Below are 19,935 nucleotides of genomic sequence, written 5' to 3'. Positions count from 1 at the left end.
TTGTAGCGATGAAATTTTACTTCTTTTTGAAGGATTTGCCTCAGAATGAGCAGATAACCCAACAACAACTGCATGTTTGCTGGCACAGAGCTGGGGGCATCTCAAAACAGAAAGCCTTAGCAAGTGAATATTTTGAGGTGACCTTGCTGCTTGTGGAAGCCCAGCCCCTGCTTCATATCATATCACCAGTTTTCCCTGAATCTGTTTACCCATGACACACTCAACTGCCAGACAGGAACACGATCATGGGGCTCAATACTGAAATTGGTACACACTGTGTGGTGATGGGTGAACAACCTTTAGAAAAGTATGCCTCAACAACAAATGTGCGCTCCACCTTCATCCACTCCATGATGCCAAATTAAGCAAGCAGAGCTACAGCTTTATGCTAAATCTTCTCGAATGTGCCTACCCCCATCCTCCTTGGAGCAATCATCACCTCAGGGCAAATTCAGACAAGCACCATCCTGTATTGAGACTGACTTTAGAAAAAAAAATAGCAAAAACAAAAGTGTTCAGTACAGAAGCGAATCACTTTAGGAAGAGCAATCAAATTACCTGAAAAACTTGTGGTGCTCTAGCTGTTACTAAACCAAACACTCTCACAAGCATGACAGCAGTTTCAGCTGGAATATCTTCAATTGTTAAAATTCTGGTGATGATCTCCTCTATGAATGCATTTACCAGGCACCCTAGAACAAATATAACAACAGTTTTTTAAAAATATATCAACTATATGCACTGTAGTGAATATGCAGCACTGGAAGACACAAGCTACAAAACTGTGTGACTGTGGAAAGCACGCAGAGTTAAGTTATGTAGAACAGATCTTTGTGTGTACATGTCATGAAAATTTTAGAATCCTAAAGAGAAAAGTAAATCACACATTATATTTATAATAAATTTAACACATCAAAATCATTCAGAATAGATTTTAATACCAAGCTTCACGTCATATCAAATATGGAAACTGGCGGGCTACTAGCCTCTACTGACAATTTAACTTCTTTTTCAAATTTTGGGAATCTATAGCCTCACCTGTTCTTGCTAGCTTGGCTTTTAGTTGCTGCAACCATTAAGTGAAGTCAGCAAAATTATTTCTGTACAGAAGGGAATATCAAGCAATAAGCACATCATTTTCCTGGCAATTATCCATTGTCATCAGTAACTGGGCCAAATGTAAACTAGCTGACAAATGAATGACAGCCTACAAATACAACATGCCTGATGTTATAGGCTGTAATGTTAAAGAGTGGGTGGAGAAAAATTACAACAGTCATAATAAATCATAGTTTTATTCTCAGAGAGCTTCGTTTGCATGAAAATGCAATCTGTATAAATACTCGCAACAAGCTAAACATTGTAAGTATCAAACCAGCTGTGCCATTGGTACCTACTTCACTATGCTCCTGTGTCTCAACATCAGTATCTTAGAAATTCATATATGAATGCTTGGTCATCAGCACGTGTTTGTTAATCACAATCTGAACTTGTGCAAACTGCTGCTATTAACATCTCATTTCCTCTTCATCATCATAATTCTCAATTTTTTCCCTTTAACTTAAATTCTGTTTTACTTTGCGGTAACTCATATTGTTATATTGCCTTGGAACCACTAACTTACCTCACTTTCCCCCCTCTCGCCCCCCCCCCTCCCCCGCCCCTCCTATCCAGCAATCCAGGCTTCTTATCTTAGTTTGTGCTTCCCCATTTCCTACAGGTGATGACCTTAGGTCCCAGTTGTAAAGTAAATTCTACTTCCAAAGTCCGATTGGTCTTGCAGCGTACAGGAATAATATAGTGAAAGTATCATGGTTCAATGCAAACAGCATTGACGAACTACAGCTAATTTATGACTACAACTAACAGAGACTAGCAAGAACATTAACAACAAATCAAAATACCATATCAGTTAAAATATTTAACACAAAATCCACACAACATCTATCAGAAACACTAACAATACATTTATTACCTTCTGAGAGGTAAGAGGGTATATCACATAATGACGTGTGGCGGCTTGCCATGGGAGGAAACGAGACAGCCTGCTGAGTAAGTGAAGCCATTTAATGTATCAGAGAGGACAGGAAATATAAGCAATGTGGTGATAATTTTCCTGTACTGATACCTCAAAATTCCAATCAACGCAATCTGGAACCACAACACCCCAATTCAGTAGTTAACCTTTCCTCCAAACCTCTCTCCCAATCCGAAACCTCTGTCCTATCCAAAGGCCTCACCTTCAGCCCCACTCCCAGATTTAACCAAACAGCCCTCGTCAAAGATTTACTGTCCTACACCCGTACTCTCTGCTGGAAATATCACTTTGCCACGAAGAAAAATGATCCTAATCCTACTCCTAAGGATCCAACTCCCCAAGACACTATCCAAATTGAACCATGCCTGGAACAGTTCCGTCCTCCGTCACAGCGGGACCCACCTCCTCTTCCTCAAAATCACCCTCTCCTAACCTTCCAGGAATTTCTGACTTCCAGCCTTGCCTCTCAATCCTTTTTAAAAAACCTTAATCCTACTCCCAACATCACCACTGCTGAAGCCCAGGCTATCCGTGATCTGAAGGCTGACCGATCCATCGTCATTCTTCCGGCGGACAAGGGTTCCACAACTGTGGTACTTGATCGTCGGGAGTATGTGGCTGAGGGACTGCGTCAGCTTTCAGACAACACTACTTACAAAGTTTGCCAAGGCAATCCCATTCCTGATGTCCAGGCGGAGCTTCAAGGAATCCTCAGAACCTTAGGCCCCCTACAAAACCTTTCACCCGACTCCATCAACCTCCTGACCCCACCAACACCCCGCACCCCTACCTTCTACCTTCTTCCCAAAATTCACAAACCCAATCATCCCGGCCGTCCCATTGTAGCTGGTTACCAAGCCCCCACCGAACGCATCTCTGCCTACGTAGATCAACACCTTCAACCCATTACATGCAGTCTCCCATCCTTCATCAAAGACACCAACCACTTTCTCAAACGCCTGGAATCCCTACCCAGTCTGTTACCCCCGGAAACCATCCTTGTAACCATTGATGCCACTTCCTTATACACAAATATTCCGCATGTCCAGGGCCTCGCTGCGATGGAGCACTTCCTTTCACGCCGATCACCTGCCGCCCTACCTAAAACCTCTTTCCTCATTACCTTAGCCAGCTTCATCCTGACCCACAACTTCTTCACTTTTGAAGGCCAGACATACCAACAATTAAAGGGAACAGCCATGGGTACCAGGATGGCCCCCTCGTATGCCAACCTATTCATGGGTCGCTTAGAGGAAGCCTTCCTGGTTACCCAGGCCTGCCAACCCGAAGTTTGGTACAGATTTATTGATGACATTTTCGTGATCTGGACTCACAGTGAAGAAGAACTCCAGAATTTCCTCTCCAACCTCAACTCCTTTGGTTCCATCAGATTCACCTGGTCCTACTCCAAATCCCATGCCACTTTCCTTGACGTTGACCTCCACCTGTCCAATGGCCAGCTTCACACGTCCGTCCACATTAAACCCACCAACAAGCAACAGTACCTCCATTATGACAGCTGCCACCCATTCCACATCAAACGGTCCCTTCCCTACAGCCTAGGTCTTCGTGGCAAACGAATCTGCTCCAGTCCGGAATCCTTGAACCATTACACCAACAACCTGAAAACAGCTTTTGCATCCCGTAACTACCCTCCCGACCTGGTACAGAAGCAAATAACCAGAGCCACATCCTCATCTCCTCAAACCCGGAACCTTCCACAGAAGAACCCCAAAAGTGCCCCACTTGTGACAGGATACTTTCCGGGACTGGATCAGATTCTGAATGTGGCTCTCCAGCGGGGATACGACTTCCTCAAATCCTGCCCTGAAATGAGATCCATCCTTCATGAAATCCTCCCCACTCCACCAAGAGTGTCTTTCCGCCGTCCACCTAACCTTCGCAACCTCTTAGTTCATCCCTATGAAATCCCCAAACCACCTTCCCTACCCTCTGGCTCCTACCCCTGTAACCGCCCCCGGTGTAAAACCTGTCCCATGCACCCTCCCACCACCACCTATTCCAGTCCTGTAACCCGGAAGGTGTACACGATCAAAGGCAGAGCCACGTGTGAAAGCACCCACGTGATTTACCAACTGACCTGCCTACACTGTGAAGCGTTCTACGTGGGAATGACCAGCAACAAACTGTCCATTCGCATGAATGGACACAGGCAGACAGTGTTTGTTGGTAATGAGGATCACCCTGTGGCTAAACATGCCTTGGTGCACGGCCAGCACATCTTGGCACAGTGTTACACCGTCCGGGTTATCTGGATACTTCCCACTAACACCAACCTGTCAGAACTCCGGAGATGGGAACTTGCCCTTCAGCATATCCTTTCTTCTCGCTATCCGCCAGGCCTCAATCTCCGCTAATTTCTAATTTCAATTTGCCGCCGCTCATACCTCACCTGTCTTTCAACTTCATCTTTGCCTCTGTACATCCGCCCCGACTGACATCTCTGCCCAAAAAATGCCCAAACTCTTTGCCTTTACAAATGTCTGCTTGTGTCTGTGTATGTGTGGATGGATATGTGTGTGTGTGCGAGTGTATACCTGTCCTTTTTTCCCCCTAAGGTAAGTCTTTCCGCTCCCGGGATTGGAATGACTCCTTACCCTCTCCCTTAAAACCCATATCCTTTTGTCTTTCCTTCTCCTTCCCTCTTTCCTGACGAGGCAACCATTGGTTGCGAAAGCTAGAATTTTGTGTGTATGTTTGTGTTTGTTTGTGTGTCTATCGACCTGCCAGCGCTTTTGTTTGGTAAGTTTCATCATCTTTCTTTTTAGATATATTTTTCCCACGTGGAATGTTTCCCTCTATTATATTCATATCATTAATTTGAAGCCAACAATCACGTTTGTTATTGTTATCGTTATTGTTATTGTCACTGTTACATTTCGAAGTCTTTTCTGTCGTCTTATTTCCTCCTTCTGTTTTTGCCATCACTTTCTATTCACCTTCTCCTTTTTTACCGTAATCCAGTATACAATTTTATCCCGTCGATATACACTCAATAATACGTAATAATACGTAAATCACTTCCAAACCATAACCAAAAAAAAAAAAAATTTTTTTTTTTCCGCTTTGCTGCTATAAAATCCACCGTTTCCAGTCCACAAACAGTTCCTTTCAGCTATTAAACAACCCTTTCGGCAGTTTTAATAACTTTTGCTTTATTTCCATTTCCGTTTTTCTCACATCACCGATCATTTTTAGCCGCTTCCCACAGGTTTTAACGTCATTATTTCTTCATCAAACAATTGTTAGCTTCATTTCCATAATCTGCCACCACCAAACCACTCCTTTTAATACATCCTCACGTAGTTTTTTCGAAATTTTCCCGAATTTCTCCACCCTTTAACGTGTTTTGGCGGCAACACAACCACCTAACCTTTATGCACATCATTATCTACCTACACAAGTTCACCACAGGATCAACATAGCCCAGCCCTAACCAACCCTTTTTCGCCTTTTTTCACACCAGATCTCCATTTGCTTTCTAATTTTACCTTTATCTCTCCCCATATATTTTTTCATATTTATTCTCATTTTCATTTCAGCCTCGTGTTCCACTTTCCACCTTCTAGTACCATGTCACCCTCACAACACCTTCACAACGACCCCATTAAGTTTTATTTACATTCCCTCCGCAAACATGCCTTCGCCCTAGCCAGATTACACTCCCATATTTTATTTTCTCAGGCTTGTCTGACATTTGGCATCACCCCCAAAGGCCTCACACTTAAAGTTCCCATCTCTGGCTGCAACCCTTCTTTCCATCAGTCCCTATACCAGTTCCAAACCAAACAATCCATTGCCCTCACCCACCTAATCCTTCACCTACACATCCACTCAGCCAATCAACACGCCCATCAACTCCTATCCTTTATAAAAATCCTCAATCTTTCCTCTCCCACATCCACACCTGTTGTTCAGAGCATCCTCCTACAGGCCAACCGCAAATTAGAGCAGCATGCCACCCTCCACCTTAAAAAACTATCCAATCTCCTGGTTTCCCACCTCCGGAAAGGCAACTCACTCACCCTTCACAACCTTTCCAGCAAACCTCAACCTCCTCTCATTGCACACAAACCCAGTCTCTCCCATCTACTCAATCTCCCACTTCCAGCTCCACTCCCTCCAAAACCTCAAAATTCCAATCAACGCAATCTGGAACCACAACACCCCAATTCAGTAGTTAACCTTTCCTCCAAACCTCTCTCCCAATCCGAAACCTCTGTCCTATCCAAAGGCCTCACCTTCAGCCCCACTCCCAGATTTAACCAAACAGCCCTCGTCAAAGATTTACTGTCCTACACCCGTACTCTCTGCTGGAAATATCACTTTGCCACGAAGAAAAATGATCCTAATCCTACTCCTAAGGATCCAACTCCCCAAGACACTATCCAAATTGAACCATGCCTGGAACAGTTCCGTCCTCCGTCACAGCGGGACCCACCTCCTCTTCCTCAAAATCACCCTCTCCTAACCTTCCAGGAATTTCTGACTTCCAGCCTTGCCTCTCAATCCTTTTTAAAAAACCTTAATCCTACTCCCAACATCACCACTGCTGAAGCCCAGGCTATCCGTGATCTGAAGGCTGACCGATCCATCGTCATTCTTCCGGCGGACAAGGGTTCCACAACTGTGGTACTTGATCGTCGGGAGTATGTGGCTGAGGGACTGCGTCAGCTTTCAGACAACACTACTTACAAAGTTTGCCAAGGCAATCCCATTCCTGATGTCCAGGCGGAGCTTCAAGGAATCCTCAGAACCTTAGGCCCCCTACAAAACCTTTCACCCGACTCCATCAACCTCCTGACCCCACCAACACCCCGCACCCCTACCTTCTACCTTCTTCCCAAAATTCACAAACCCAATCATCCCGGCCGTCCCATTGTAGCTGGTTACCAAGCCCCCACCGAACGCATCTCTGCCTACGTAGATCAACACCTTCAACCCATTACATGCAGTCTCCCATCCTTCATCAAAGACACCAACCACTTTCTCAAACGCCTGGAATCCCTACCCAGTCTGTTACCCCCGGAAACCATCCTTGTAACCATTGATGCCACTTCCTTATACACAAATATTCCGCATGTCCAGGGCCTCGCTGCGATGGAGCACTTCCTTTCACGCCGATCACCTGCCGCCCTACCTAAAACCTCTTTCCTCATTACCTTAGCCAGCTTCATCCTGACCCACAACTTCTTCACTTTTGAAGGCCAGACATACCAACAATTAAAGGGAACAGCCATGGGTACCAGGATGGCCCCCTCGTATGCCAACCTATTCATGGGTCGCTTAGAGGAAGCCTTCCTGGTTACCCAGGCCTGCCAACCCGAAGTTTGGTACAGATTTATTGATGACATTTTCGTGATCTGGACTCACAGTGAAGAAGAACTCCAGAATTTCCTCTCCAACCTCAACTCCTTTGGTTCCATCAGATTCACCTGGTCCTACTCCAAATCCCATGCCACTTTCCTTGACGTTGACCTCCACCTGTCCAATGGCCAGCTTCACACGTCCGTCCACATTAAACCCACCAACAAGCAACAGTACCTCCATTATGACAGCTGCCACCCATTCCACATCAAACGGTCCCTTCCCTACAGCCTAGGTCTTCGTGGCAAACGAATCTGCTCCAGTCCGGAATCCTTGAACCATTACACCAACAACCTGAAAACAGCTTTTGCATCCCGTAACTACCCTCCCGACCTGGTACAGAAGCAAATAACCAGAGCCACATCCTCATCTCCTCAAACCCGGAACCTTCCACAGAAGAACCCCAAAAGTGCCCCACTTGTGACAGGATACTTTCCGGGACTGGATCAGATTCTGAATGTGGCTCTCCAGCAGGGATACGACTTCCTCAAATCCTGCCCTGAAATGAGATCCATCCTTCATGAAATCCTCCCCACTCCACCAAGAGTGTCTTTCCGCCGTCCACCTAACCTTCGCAACCTCTTAGTTCATCCCTATGAAATCCCCAAACCACCTTCCCTACCCTCTGGCTCCTACCCCTGTAACCGCCCCCGGTGTAAAACCTGTCCCATGCACCCTCCCACCACCACCTATTCCAGTCCTGTAACCCGGAAGGTGTACACGATCAAAGGCAGAGCCACGTGTGAAAGCACCCACGTGATTTACCAACTGACCTGCCTACACTGTGAAGCGTTCTATGTGGGAATGACCAGCAACAAACTGTCCATTCGCATGAATGGACACAGGCAGACAGTGTTTGTTGGTAATGAGGATCACCCTGTGGCTAAACATGCCTTGGTGCACGGCCAGCACATCTTGGCACAGTGTTACACCGTCCGGGTTATCTGGATACTTCCCACTAACACCAACCTGTCAGAACTCCGGAGATGGGAACTTGCCCTTCAGCATATCCTTTCTTCTCGCTATCCGCCAGGCCTCAATCTCCGCTAATTTCTAATTTCAATTTGCCGCCGCTCATACCTCACCTGTCTTTCAACTTCATCTTTGCCTCTGTACATCCGCCCCGACTGACATCTCTGCCCAAAAAATGCCCAAACTCTTTGCCTTTACAAATGTCTGCTTGTGTCTGTGTATGTGTGGATGGATATGTGTGTGTGTGCGAGTGTATACCTGTCCTTTTTTCCCCCTAAGGTAAGTCTTTCCGCTCCCGGGATTGGAATGACTCCTTACCCTCTCCCTTAAAACCCATATCCTTTTGTCTTTCCTTCTCCTTCCCTCTTTCCTGACGAGGCAACCATTGGTTGCGAAAGCTAGAATTTTGTGTGTATGTTTGTGTTTGTTTGTGTGTCTATCGACCTGCCAGCGCTTTTGTTTGGTAAGTTTCATCATCTTTCTTTTTAGATATAGGACATTCTCGGCTATACAAGCAGACGTCTGTTTAATACAAATCATCTGGAATTTCGATATGCGTGTTGCTGTTTGAAGTACGTATTTGGACCTTGTTACTTGGTTTTTTCTCTCAATACTTTTTAATACAGGTAAGAGCTCCCTTGATTCCTTATGCGCATCATCTCCTACCCCTCCCCCCTGCCCCCCCCCCTCCCTCACAACAACAGTTTGCTATGACTTGTTTTCGTTCTAAACCTCCTCCTTCTACTGAGTTTATTTGATGTGTCACCTTACTTTCAAATCTGTTAACTAGAACTTCCCAGATAAAATTTAACTGGTTTTCCAACTGTATTTATTTTAGTGCTATTCAATCACCACGGTATGTTTACACCAAGCCATTATGTTACACCTCTTAAAGATGCAAAATATATTTTTAGACATCTACTTCTAGAGTCTATCATCCCTCTTTAAGGCTTTCTCAAGTTTTGCCCTATTCTCTACTTAAGTAAAAAATTTAGTGCAACAGCAGTTGCAAGTTGGGAAACATTATGGCTTGTAGCTGCAAAATGTGCCTGTCATTAAGGAATTTTAAAGCTTGGTTGGTATTTGAACTTAAAGAATTTTTTAGTGGAGAAAGATGTGTTGCCAATAAAGGGAATGGAAGACAGAAACATATTAAAAACTGTTAAGGTGATACTTAAGTCCTGGGTGGATTACAAATAATAGATTCAGTAATGTTAACACTCACTGTATATCTGGTGTGCTGAACAGTCAACAGACACATGAACAAGCTTGAAAAGTTCTTTCAAATGATGCTTCAACATCAGCATTCTATTACACCCTTTTTGTTACATGCCACTACACACACATTTTTCAGATTTTTTAAAAGTAACATTGTTAAACTGTTCGCTTTGATCCTGTGCCCATTACACATGTTGTACAAATAGAGATGATATTTTAATTACTGACGACGCCTTTTGGCATAATTGTTTCATTATTCTCCAGTGCATGATGTAATTTTAGAAGTGTACTTCTGATGAAGGTATATTTATATGTACCGAAACCTTGGTCAAGAATTTTAATAAAAAAAATTCTATCCTGCAACTGTTTTTGGCTGCCATCCTTTATTGTGAAAAACATTAAACATCTTTAACCTTACAGATATTGGATCACAACAATATTTACCAATGCTTTTGCAGTACACATTTGTAGGCAATACACCATTCCAAACCTTCTGTAGCAACTCAAGTTGTCGCAAGCATTGTCTTATAGATTTTTCTACATTTGGATCTTGTTTGCATTTTTCACCAAGGTTAGTCAGACCTAAAAAAACAGACAAATTTCATATTACAAAGAGTTTATTAATACTTACACTAACAACAACAATAACAACAAAAGTGACATTAATTATTGACAATGATGATGATGATAATGATGATAACTGTGGTGTCCTGAAGTACCAAGTGTGGTGCAGGTGGTATCGACCACCGCAGAGATACTGCACAGGAAAGCAATATCACAAGGCACCAATGAGATGCTAGGAAGAAGCCATACCTCCACTAGTTCCAAAATGCCACCACCAAACCTATGTCCTGAAGTAGTGCTGCTAGAGGCCAGGAGGACAGTTCTGTTTGAGGTCAATTCCTGTCCACTTACAGGAAGTTCCTGTCTGAGTAATGTCATCGTGCTACTTACTCACCATGACATGACCCGTGTCAACAGTAGGGAGTGAAGAATGTTCCGTCTCCTGTGAATTGTGCCTATGCGCCAATGATATCAGAACTGTGTCAACAAATGTCTATAAACTTGTGTTTTATTGTGACTCTATTGAAGCCACAATATGGCCTTTCTCAACTTTTATCAATTTGCCACTGAGTAATCATGGCTCACTTAGTCTGTTCTGATCTGCAAATTCACATGTGCAGTTTCGTAGCTACACACTACAAAATCAAGCATGATTCGACTGCAAAATTGGTGTACAAGAATGTACCACTGGAAAACAGTTTGACTTTTGGCAAAAAACAATCGTATTATAAATATGAATATCAAAGCTTAGTAGGCAAATGAATAGAGGTTAAGGTATTCACACTGAAAAATAATTACTTATTAATTACTAGCAAACCATTCTGACATTATACTACTAGAAAAACGTAGCCACATCACATGACTTATCAATGCAGCTAACTGACATTGCAATCCCAAACTTACACCTAAAGCACATGGAGAAGATAAATACACTGTCTTAAAGGAATAATTGGAGACAGCATGACATACTACAGCTTTGTACAATACCACATGAGAAATACCTTGCATACTATATGGGCAGCGTGGGGTAGCCACATGGTCTTAGGTGCCTTGCTATGGTTCGCGCAGCTCCCCTCGTCGGAGGTTCAACCCCCCCCCCCCCCCCTCGGGCATCGGTGTGTGTGTGTGTGTGTGTGTGTGTGTGTGTGTGTGTGTGTGTGTGCGTGTGTGTGCGTGTGTGCGCGTGTGTGTGTTTTTTTTGTCCTCAGCTTAAGTCAGATTCAGTATTTAAGCCTAGGGACCAATGACCTCAGCAGTTTGGTCCCATAGGAACTTATCACCACTATATGGAGGTCTAAAGGAATTTTTGCATGCCAATAGAACTTTCAAGGTTGAAGGAGAAATATGTGGTACTTGCAATGAAATAGAGTTGGGAAAATTTGTGGGAGCCAAGATTAAAAATGAGGGCCTCAGTTTACAGCAACATCATTTTTTCACTGTAAATTATAGTTTGGTATGTTAAATTATAATAAAAAATGATAACATGGTCTCGCAGAAGGTTGACAATCATGAGAAACAGATTATAAGGTATACACAACAGCAGTATTAAGACAACAAAGTTTCTCTCACAGTTCCATTAACTATGTTGCTACCATTGGCACTTCTATTGAAATATAAGAAAAAAACTGATGAATTACACTTATTGCTAAGCAAGATTTGAACAGACAGCTAAAACAATCTTTGCAGCAGGGGATGATCTCTGTGTAATGCAGATACAGAGCAGATGATAAAAAGTCTCTCTTACGGCTCTAATTTTGGCTTATGCGGATAGCTCATAATGTGAACAATGAGTAGCTGTACATTGTGAGTGTTATAGCTTCCTGGATCTGACAAATGAAATTTATTAACTCAGCATACATCTTACAAAACAATTACTCAAATTATTTCAACACCGCACAAAATATCAAGTAAATTTAGCTTGGTAGTTTAAATCTACACTCTGAAAGCAGAGAACAATCACAAAGTTGCCAAACAGTTCTCACAATGCTGTTACATCTCAGTTACACAAGCAGCAAGAAGAAAGCATTTCCATTTACAACATGGTACTCGAGTGGGTCCAGACTTCTCATGCTGCCTTAGCTGCAATGCCAAGCCTTCAGGTCTTGAATATCGCTGAACATGAATCCGAAGGAGCATCGAAATACCAAAAGCACACCATATTTTCAGTTTTATTTCCCATTTCCATAACTAGGGCAAGCAGCCAAGTGTCACTGCCTTAGTTTAGAAGTCTTTGTGGGGAACTGCGACCATGTTGGCACTAATGATTATGTACTTGTTTCCATCACCAAAATCTTTATTTAAGTTCTAATAGCATGTTTTGCATTACCCCTTCATCAGATCTGTGGCATAAGAATACAATTTAAGATACAATTGCTTTATTGTAACGTATCCTCAACTGGTAAGTTTAATAATAGGGCAACCAGAAATGTGTTATGAGAAGTTAAATAAAAATTTTTGGTAACCAAGACAAGTGTATAATCACAAGTGACCTGGGAATAATGTTTCAGTCCACTTGTGGCACACATCGCCATGAATAAAGCGCAGTTGTGATTTACTGACTAGAGCTCGGCACAGATTTTCTTTGAAGTGCCTCAAATTTGACACAATTTGCTCCTAATTTTGTTAAGTCCTGTTAGTTTAATACCAATTAGACCTCTTAGCCTACCAGTTTGTAAACATAAGAAATATACAGGTGCATTTGTTAAACTAGCAAGCTGCTTTCGTAGTACTACAACTGAGGCTGAATATGACTCAGTCAGCAAGACAAATTTTAATTTCAGTCCACTGACTGGTGACATACTGAATTAATTATGAATTTCTGTGGCTTTTGCTTGTCTCAAGAATTATGGCATGTAAGCAAATAATGGAAGGTTAGGTTTTAATGTCTCATTGATGACAAAGTGACTAGCGATGCTACAAAAGGTTGGAAGAGTGATGGAAATGTTCTTTTTTTTCCCCAAAGAACCATCCTGCACTTGCCTTAACCAGTTTAATGAAATCATGGAAAATTTAAATATGGGTGGCTGTAGGAGTATTTAAACCCTGCCCATCCCAAATTTGCATGTATTTCAATTGTCACCTTTGTTACTTAATACTGTTTTGTATGAGATAATACAGCTGATAGTCTCCACTCTGAACCAGATGTACTGGCCATCACTCTGTACACATTCTTCAATGGCACAGACAGAGTAACTTGTAAGAGTTCTGGTGAAATAAGATAGTCAGTGTTATATTTTTTTTGACCTCATACTGACCACATTAGTTTCTATTTCAAGGAGAAAAGAATCCTCCTCAGAAAGTATCATGAGATACCAACAATTTAATGAAATATATTAAAAGAAACTAGAAGGTATGCTGAACTCTAAAACCATTCACAGGTTTCATGGTAAGTGTGTGATTTGTTTCTCTCCTTGTAATGTAAAACCCATTTTACTATAAAGAGAGAAATACAACCTTTTAGTATTCTGTAGCTTAATGTGATAGCCGATATTAACAGGCAGGCTCTTTGTCAATGTGTTTCCATTTTATTGCTAGTTAGCTTTAGCCTCTTTTCAGACTTACAGAAATGGTAATAAAATTCAATGTGGTATCCTTTCAGCATTAAACACTCCTTTAGGTCATGAACCACACTTCATCTCTGATCTCTGGCCTGTGCAAGTAGTTTAACTACAATTGCAAGATGCAGGAAAGCTTTGGTAACATTGCAATCATTCAGTAATTTCCCAGTGTGTCACTGAATTATCTAGGTAAATTCACTAGATGTTCTTGTCATTTCAAACAAATATTCCAAATGAAAATAACCAATTTTTGAAAATATAATCTAATTGGATTGATAAAAAAATCTACTCGCCAATCAGCAGAAGGAGGACACAATATAAAAAGTACTATGCAAGCTTTCAGAGCCTGTTTCCCTTATACAGAACCACTATGTATTCCTTTCGCTTTGCAGCCTCCTCTTTGCTTAGTATAAGCATCTCATTTGACCTCTTAATACTTATGCATATGCTTCTCTTTTCTCCAAAGGTCCCTCTAATTTTGTATACATTGCTCCTATCTCCTGTACCTGCTGCATTTTTATATATTTCTCCCTTAGTCAATATCTTGTGCATTATCCAAGAATTCCTACTGAGCCTTGTTGTTTTACCTATTTGGTACTCTGGTTCTTTTGGTAGTTCCTCTCTCAAGGTTTATTTTCTACTGTGTTCCTTAACTCTGATTCAAACAATTGTTGCCAATGCTACCTTAAACTCTCAGCAACCTTATGTTCTTTCAACTCATTCAGGTCCCATTTTTTAATTCCTACCTTCCTGCAATTTCTCCAATTTTAATCGGTAGTTTATAACCATTAAATTATGGTCAGTGTACACATCTGCCCATGGGTATGTTTTCAGTTTAAAATATGGTTTTGAAATCTCTGTCTTAGTATTATGTAATCTATCTGAAACCTTCCTATGTCTCCAGATCTCTTCCCTGTATACAATCTTCTTGCAGGGTTCTTAAACCAAGTATTAGCAATGACGAAATTGTGCTTGGGGCAAAATTAGACCAGAGAACTTTCCCTTTCATTCACTTCATTCAGTCCATGTTCTCTTACTGTTTTTCCTATTCATCCTTTTCCTACTATAAAATTCCAACTCCCCTCTCAATTAAATTTCCGTATATCTCAACTATCTGAACAATTTCTTTTATGTCATTGTACACTTTTTCACTCTCTTCAACTGTGGAGATAGTAGGCATATAAACTTAACTACTGTACTGCATATTGGCTTCATGTCTATCTTGACAAGGATAATGCATTCGCTATGCTGTTCATAAGTAGTTTACCACCATTCCTATTCTCTTATTCGTTATCAGACTTATTCCTGCACTATTTCTATTTGTTTTTATGTTGACAGCCCTGTACTCACCTGACTGGAAGTAGTGCTCTCTCTGCCACTGCACTTCATTAATTCCCACTACATCTAACTTCAACCACTCCATTTCCATCTTTAATTTCTATTGCATACCTACACCATTAAGGGATCCAACATTCCATGCTCCAACCAGTAGATTGGCAGTTTTGTTTGTCCTAATGACACATGAATAGTCCCTACCCAGAGATCCAAATGGAGACTACTTGGCCTCTAGAGTAATTTACACAAGAAAATGCCATCATCATTAAGCAGTATAGTAGATATATATGTCCTCAGGAAAAATAACGGCTGTAATTTTTGCTAGCTTGCTGCTTCTTGTAATACTGACACAGCAAGGCCATGTTGACTAATGTTATGAAGCCATATCAGTCAATCATTTACACCTGTACCCTTGCAACAACTGAGAAGGCTGCTGCTAATGCATGTTTGTCTAGCCTCTCCACAGATACCCCTTCAATGTAGCTGGACATACAGTATGGCTATCTGTATCATAAAGGCATACAAAGCTATCCCACCTCAGCAAGGTCCATAGTTTGTAGTGGGGGTGGGGAGTTTTAAAAAAAAGGTCGACAACATACTCATCACCAGAATATTTGGCGTTTGTTGGCAGTTTGAGGCAGTTCTTTCTGATTGTGGGCATACTATCATAAAGCACTGCATCCAAATTTTAGTTCTGCATCTACATCTATACTCCGCGAGCCACCTTACGGTGTGTGGCGGAGGGTACTTACTGTACCACTATCTGATCCCCCCTTCCCTGTTCCGTTCACGAATTGTGCGTGGGAAGAACGACTGCTTGTAAGTCTCCGTATTTGCTCTAATTTCTCGGATCTTTTCGTTGTGATCATTACGCGAGATATATGTGGGCGGTAGTAATATGTTGCCCATCTCTTCCCGGAATGTGCTCTCTCGTAATTTCGATAATAAACCTCTCCGTATTGCGTAACGCCTTTCTTGAAGTGTCCGCCACTGGAGCTTGTTCAGCATCTCCGTAACGCTCTCGCGCTGACTAAATGTCCCCATGACGAATCGCGCTGCTTTTCGCTGGATCATGTCTATCTCTTCTATTAATCCAACCTGGTAAGGGTCCCATACTGATGAGCAATACTCAAGAATCGGACGAACAAGCGTTTTGTAAGCTACTTCTTTCGTCGATGAGTCACATTTTCTTAGAATTCTTCCTATGAATCTCAACCTGGCGCCTGCTTTTCCCACTATTTGTTTTATGTGATCATTCCACTTCAGATCGCTCCGGATAGTAACTCCTAAGTATTTTACGGTCGTTACCGCTTCCAATGATTTACCACCTATTGCATAATCGTACTGGAATGGATTTCTGCCCCTATGTATGCGCATTATATTACATTTATCTACGTTTAGGGAAAGCTGCCAGCTGTCGCACCATGCATTAATCCTCTGCAGGTCCTCCTGGAGTACGTACGAGTCTTCTGATGTTGCTACTTTCTTGTAGACAACCGTGTCATCTGCAAATAGCCTCACGGAGCTACCGATGTTGTCAACTAAGTCATTTATGTATATTGTAAACAATAAAGGTCCTATCACGCTTCCCTGCGGTACTCCCGAAATTACCTCTACATCTGCAGATTTTGAACCGTTAAGAATGACATGTTGTGTTCTTTCTTCTAGGAAATCCTGAATCCAATCACAAACCTGGTCCGATATTCCGTAAGCTCGTATTTTTTTCACTAAACGTAAGTGCGGAACCGAATCAAATGCCTTCCTGAAGTCCACGAATACGGCATCAATCTGCTCGCCAGTGTCTACGGCACTGTGAATTTCTTGGGCAAATAGGGCGAGCTGAGTTTCACATGATCTCTGTTTGTGGAATCCATGTTGGTTATGATGAAGGAGATTTGTATTATCTAAGAACGTCATAATACGAGAACACAAAACATGTTCCATTATTCTACAACAGATTGACGTAAGCGAAATAGGCCTATAATTATTCGCATCTGATTTATGACCCTTCTTGAAAATGGGAACGGCCTGCGCTTTCTTCCAGTCGCTAGGTACTTTACGTTCTTCCAGCGATCTACGATAAATTGCTGATAGAAAGGGGGCAAGTTCTTTAGCATAATCACTGTAGAATCTTAAGGGTATCTCGTCTGGTCCGGATGCTTTTCCGCTACTAAGTGATAGCAGTTGTTTTTCAGTTCCGATATCGTTTATTTCAATATTTTCCATTTTGGCGTCCGTGCGACGGCTGAAGTCAGGGACCGTGTTACAATTTTCCGCAGTGAAACAGTTTCGGAACACTGAATTCAGTATTTCTGCCTTTCTTCGGTCGTCCTCTGTTTCGGTGCCATCGTGGTCAATGAGTGACTGAATAGGGGATTTAGATCCGCTTACCGATTTTACATATGACCAAAACTTTTTAGGGTTCTTGTTTAGATTGTTTGCCAATGTTTTATGTTCGAATTCGTTGAATGCTTCTCTCATTGCTCTCTTTACGCTCTTTTTCGCTTCGTTCAGCTTTTCCTTATCAGCTATGATTCGACTACTCTTACACCTATGATGAAGCTTTCTTTGTTTCCGTAGTACCTTTCGTACATGATTGTTATACCACCGTGGATCTTTCCCCTCGCTTTGGACCTTAGTCGGTACGAACTTATCTAAGGCGTACTGGACGATGTTTCTGAATTTTTTCCATTTTTGTTCCACATCCTCTTCCTCAGAAATGAACGTTTGATGGTGGTCACTCAGATATTCTGCGATTTGTGCCCTATCACTCTTGTTAAGCAAATATATTTTCCTTCCTTTCTTGGCATTTCTTATTACACTTGTAGTCATTGATGCAACCACTGACTTATGATCACTGATACCCTCTTCTACATTCACGGAGTCGAAAAGTTCCGGTCTATTGTTGCTATGAGGTCTAAAACGTTAGCTTCACGAGTTGGTTCTCTAACTATCTGCTCGAAGTAATTCTCGGACAAGGCAGTCAGGATAATGTCACAAGAGTCTCTGTCCCTGGCTCCAGTTCTGATTGTGTGACTATCCCATTCTATACCTGGTAGATTGAAGTCTCCCCCTATTACAATAGTATGATCACGAAACTTCTTCACGACGTTCTGCAGGTTCTCTCTGAGGCGCTCAACTACTACGGTTGCTGATGCAGGTGGTCTATAGAAGCATCCGACTATCATATCTGACCCACCTTTGATACTTAACTTAACCCAGATTATTTCACATTCGCATTCGCTAATAACTTCACTGGATATTATTGAATTCTTTACTGCTATAAATACTCCTCCACCATTGGCGTTTATCCTATCCTTGCGGTATATATTCCATTCTGTGTCTAGGATTTCGTTACTGTTCACTTCCGGTTTTAACCAACTTTCCGTTCCTAATACTATATGTGCACTATTTCCTTCAATAAGAGATACTAATTCAGGAACCTTGCCCTGGATACTCCTGCAGTTTACCAATATTACGTTAACTTTTCCTGTTTTTGGTCTCTGAGGACGGACGTTCTTTATCAACGATGATAATGTCCTCTCTGGTAAGCCGTCAGGTATTTTATCGTTTCGCCCAAGTTGAAAGGAGATCAAGTATGTCTCTCACACATTTACTTCTTTTCTAACAATGAGACTGGCTGTATAATGGGGACATCCAGAAGAGTTGGAGTAATGGTATAGGGAATTGTGATTGAGTGTCATATGGATTAACAAATGAACTATAGATGACAGTTAAAATCAGTTTTGAATTCTCCTGTGGCGGATTTTGATAGTTGCATGTGACCTCATGGATAATATTAGGAATGTAAATGAAATGTTCCCTCTACCCTTCTTGCTGATCCCTGATGACAAATGACTGACAATTGGTGGAGTCAGACACAGTTGCTTCCAACAAATAACTACTTGTGAACCCCCATATGCTTCTGTGTAAACAAAACTTGAAGAAGCACTACAACACACTGTAGTGTTATGGTCTACATAACGCGTGGTTGGATTTCAAAAATGCTAGCTTCGTTACTATCCAGGAGCCAATCAACACTATATAATGCATTAAACCTAAATAAATTTAGTCACACATTCAGTGTACGCAGGCAGGAATTTACAGTGAAATAACATTCACTTCTCATGGTGTTATAATCTACAACAGAGTTCATTTGCAGAAAAAGAAGTGTCACTTCTCATGACTCTCAATCATTTATTACTGAAATAATATCTGTCTGTGAGAATGTTTAAATAGGCTAACTAGCATCAAGTGATTGCATAAACATCAGAAAATCAGTTAAATTATTAAATGTGGCTTTAGCACAAGTCAAAAGTTGAAGTTCCATAACTGTAAACTGACGATAGTGTAATTGCATATCACCATCAAAGATAACTGCAGAACAGTTATAAAGTTTAGATGAAGTCACCTGACATGAAATATTCAGATCCTCATGCTAAAAATGTTTCTAAGTATATGCGATCAACACACACAGAATTTTACAAATCAGTGACCAAATATTTCATAGGAGATTAGGTTCTGGGTAACAGGCTGAAGGTGCTGGTCTATCAGAGTAGAGATTCTCTCTTTGGGAGCACAGTAACTGGCCACGATGAGGCATCCTGGGTGGTTGGGTTTATGGACTTTAGGAAGCATGTAAAGGGTAGGAGTGTGGGGAGTGGTAAGGATGAGGAGAGACATGGACTCCAGGGAGAGGTTCTGGGATGGGTCTATGGATTTGAGGAGGGACTGGAGTATGAAAAATATGATATACAGGGTGTCCCAGCTATCTTCTCCACCCAAAATATATCTGGAACAATAACAGCTATTGGAAAACGACTTTCACCGGTATCAATGTAGGGCTGGGGCCCATGAATGTAC

The 19,935-nt window shown here is 41.9% G+C and overlaps 1 protein-coding gene across 2 annotated transcripts in view; it reads right to left on the bottom strand.

Annotated features, from left to right (window-relative positions):
* The window catches only part of LOC124619781 (centromere/kinetochore protein zw10 homolog), a 202,720-nt gene that overhangs the window by 48,174 nt on the left and 134,611 nt on the right, over window positions 1–19,935 (bottom strand). For both annotated transcript variants that reach the window (XM_047146367.1, XM_047146368.1), the window contains exons 8-9: window positions 10,061–10,198; window positions 559–692 (exon numbers count right to left, since the gene is read on the bottom strand). In XM_047146367.1, the coding sequence (XP_047002323.1) occupies window positions 559–692; window positions 10,061–10,198 (272 nt within the window). The remainder of the gene's footprint in view (window positions 1–558; window positions 693–10,060; window positions 10,199–19,935) is intronic.

Source organism: Schistocerca americana, chromosome 6, assembly GCF_021461395.2.
Source record: "Schistocerca americana isolate TAMUIC-IGC-003095 chromosome 6, iqSchAmer2.1, whole genome shotgun sequence".
Taxonomy (NCBI): Eukaryota; Metazoa; Arthropoda; class Insecta; order Orthoptera; family Acrididae; genus Schistocerca; species Schistocerca americana.
The sequence above is the reverse complement of the archived record's forward strand: the minus strand, read 5'-3'. Positions and strand labels throughout refer to the sequence as shown.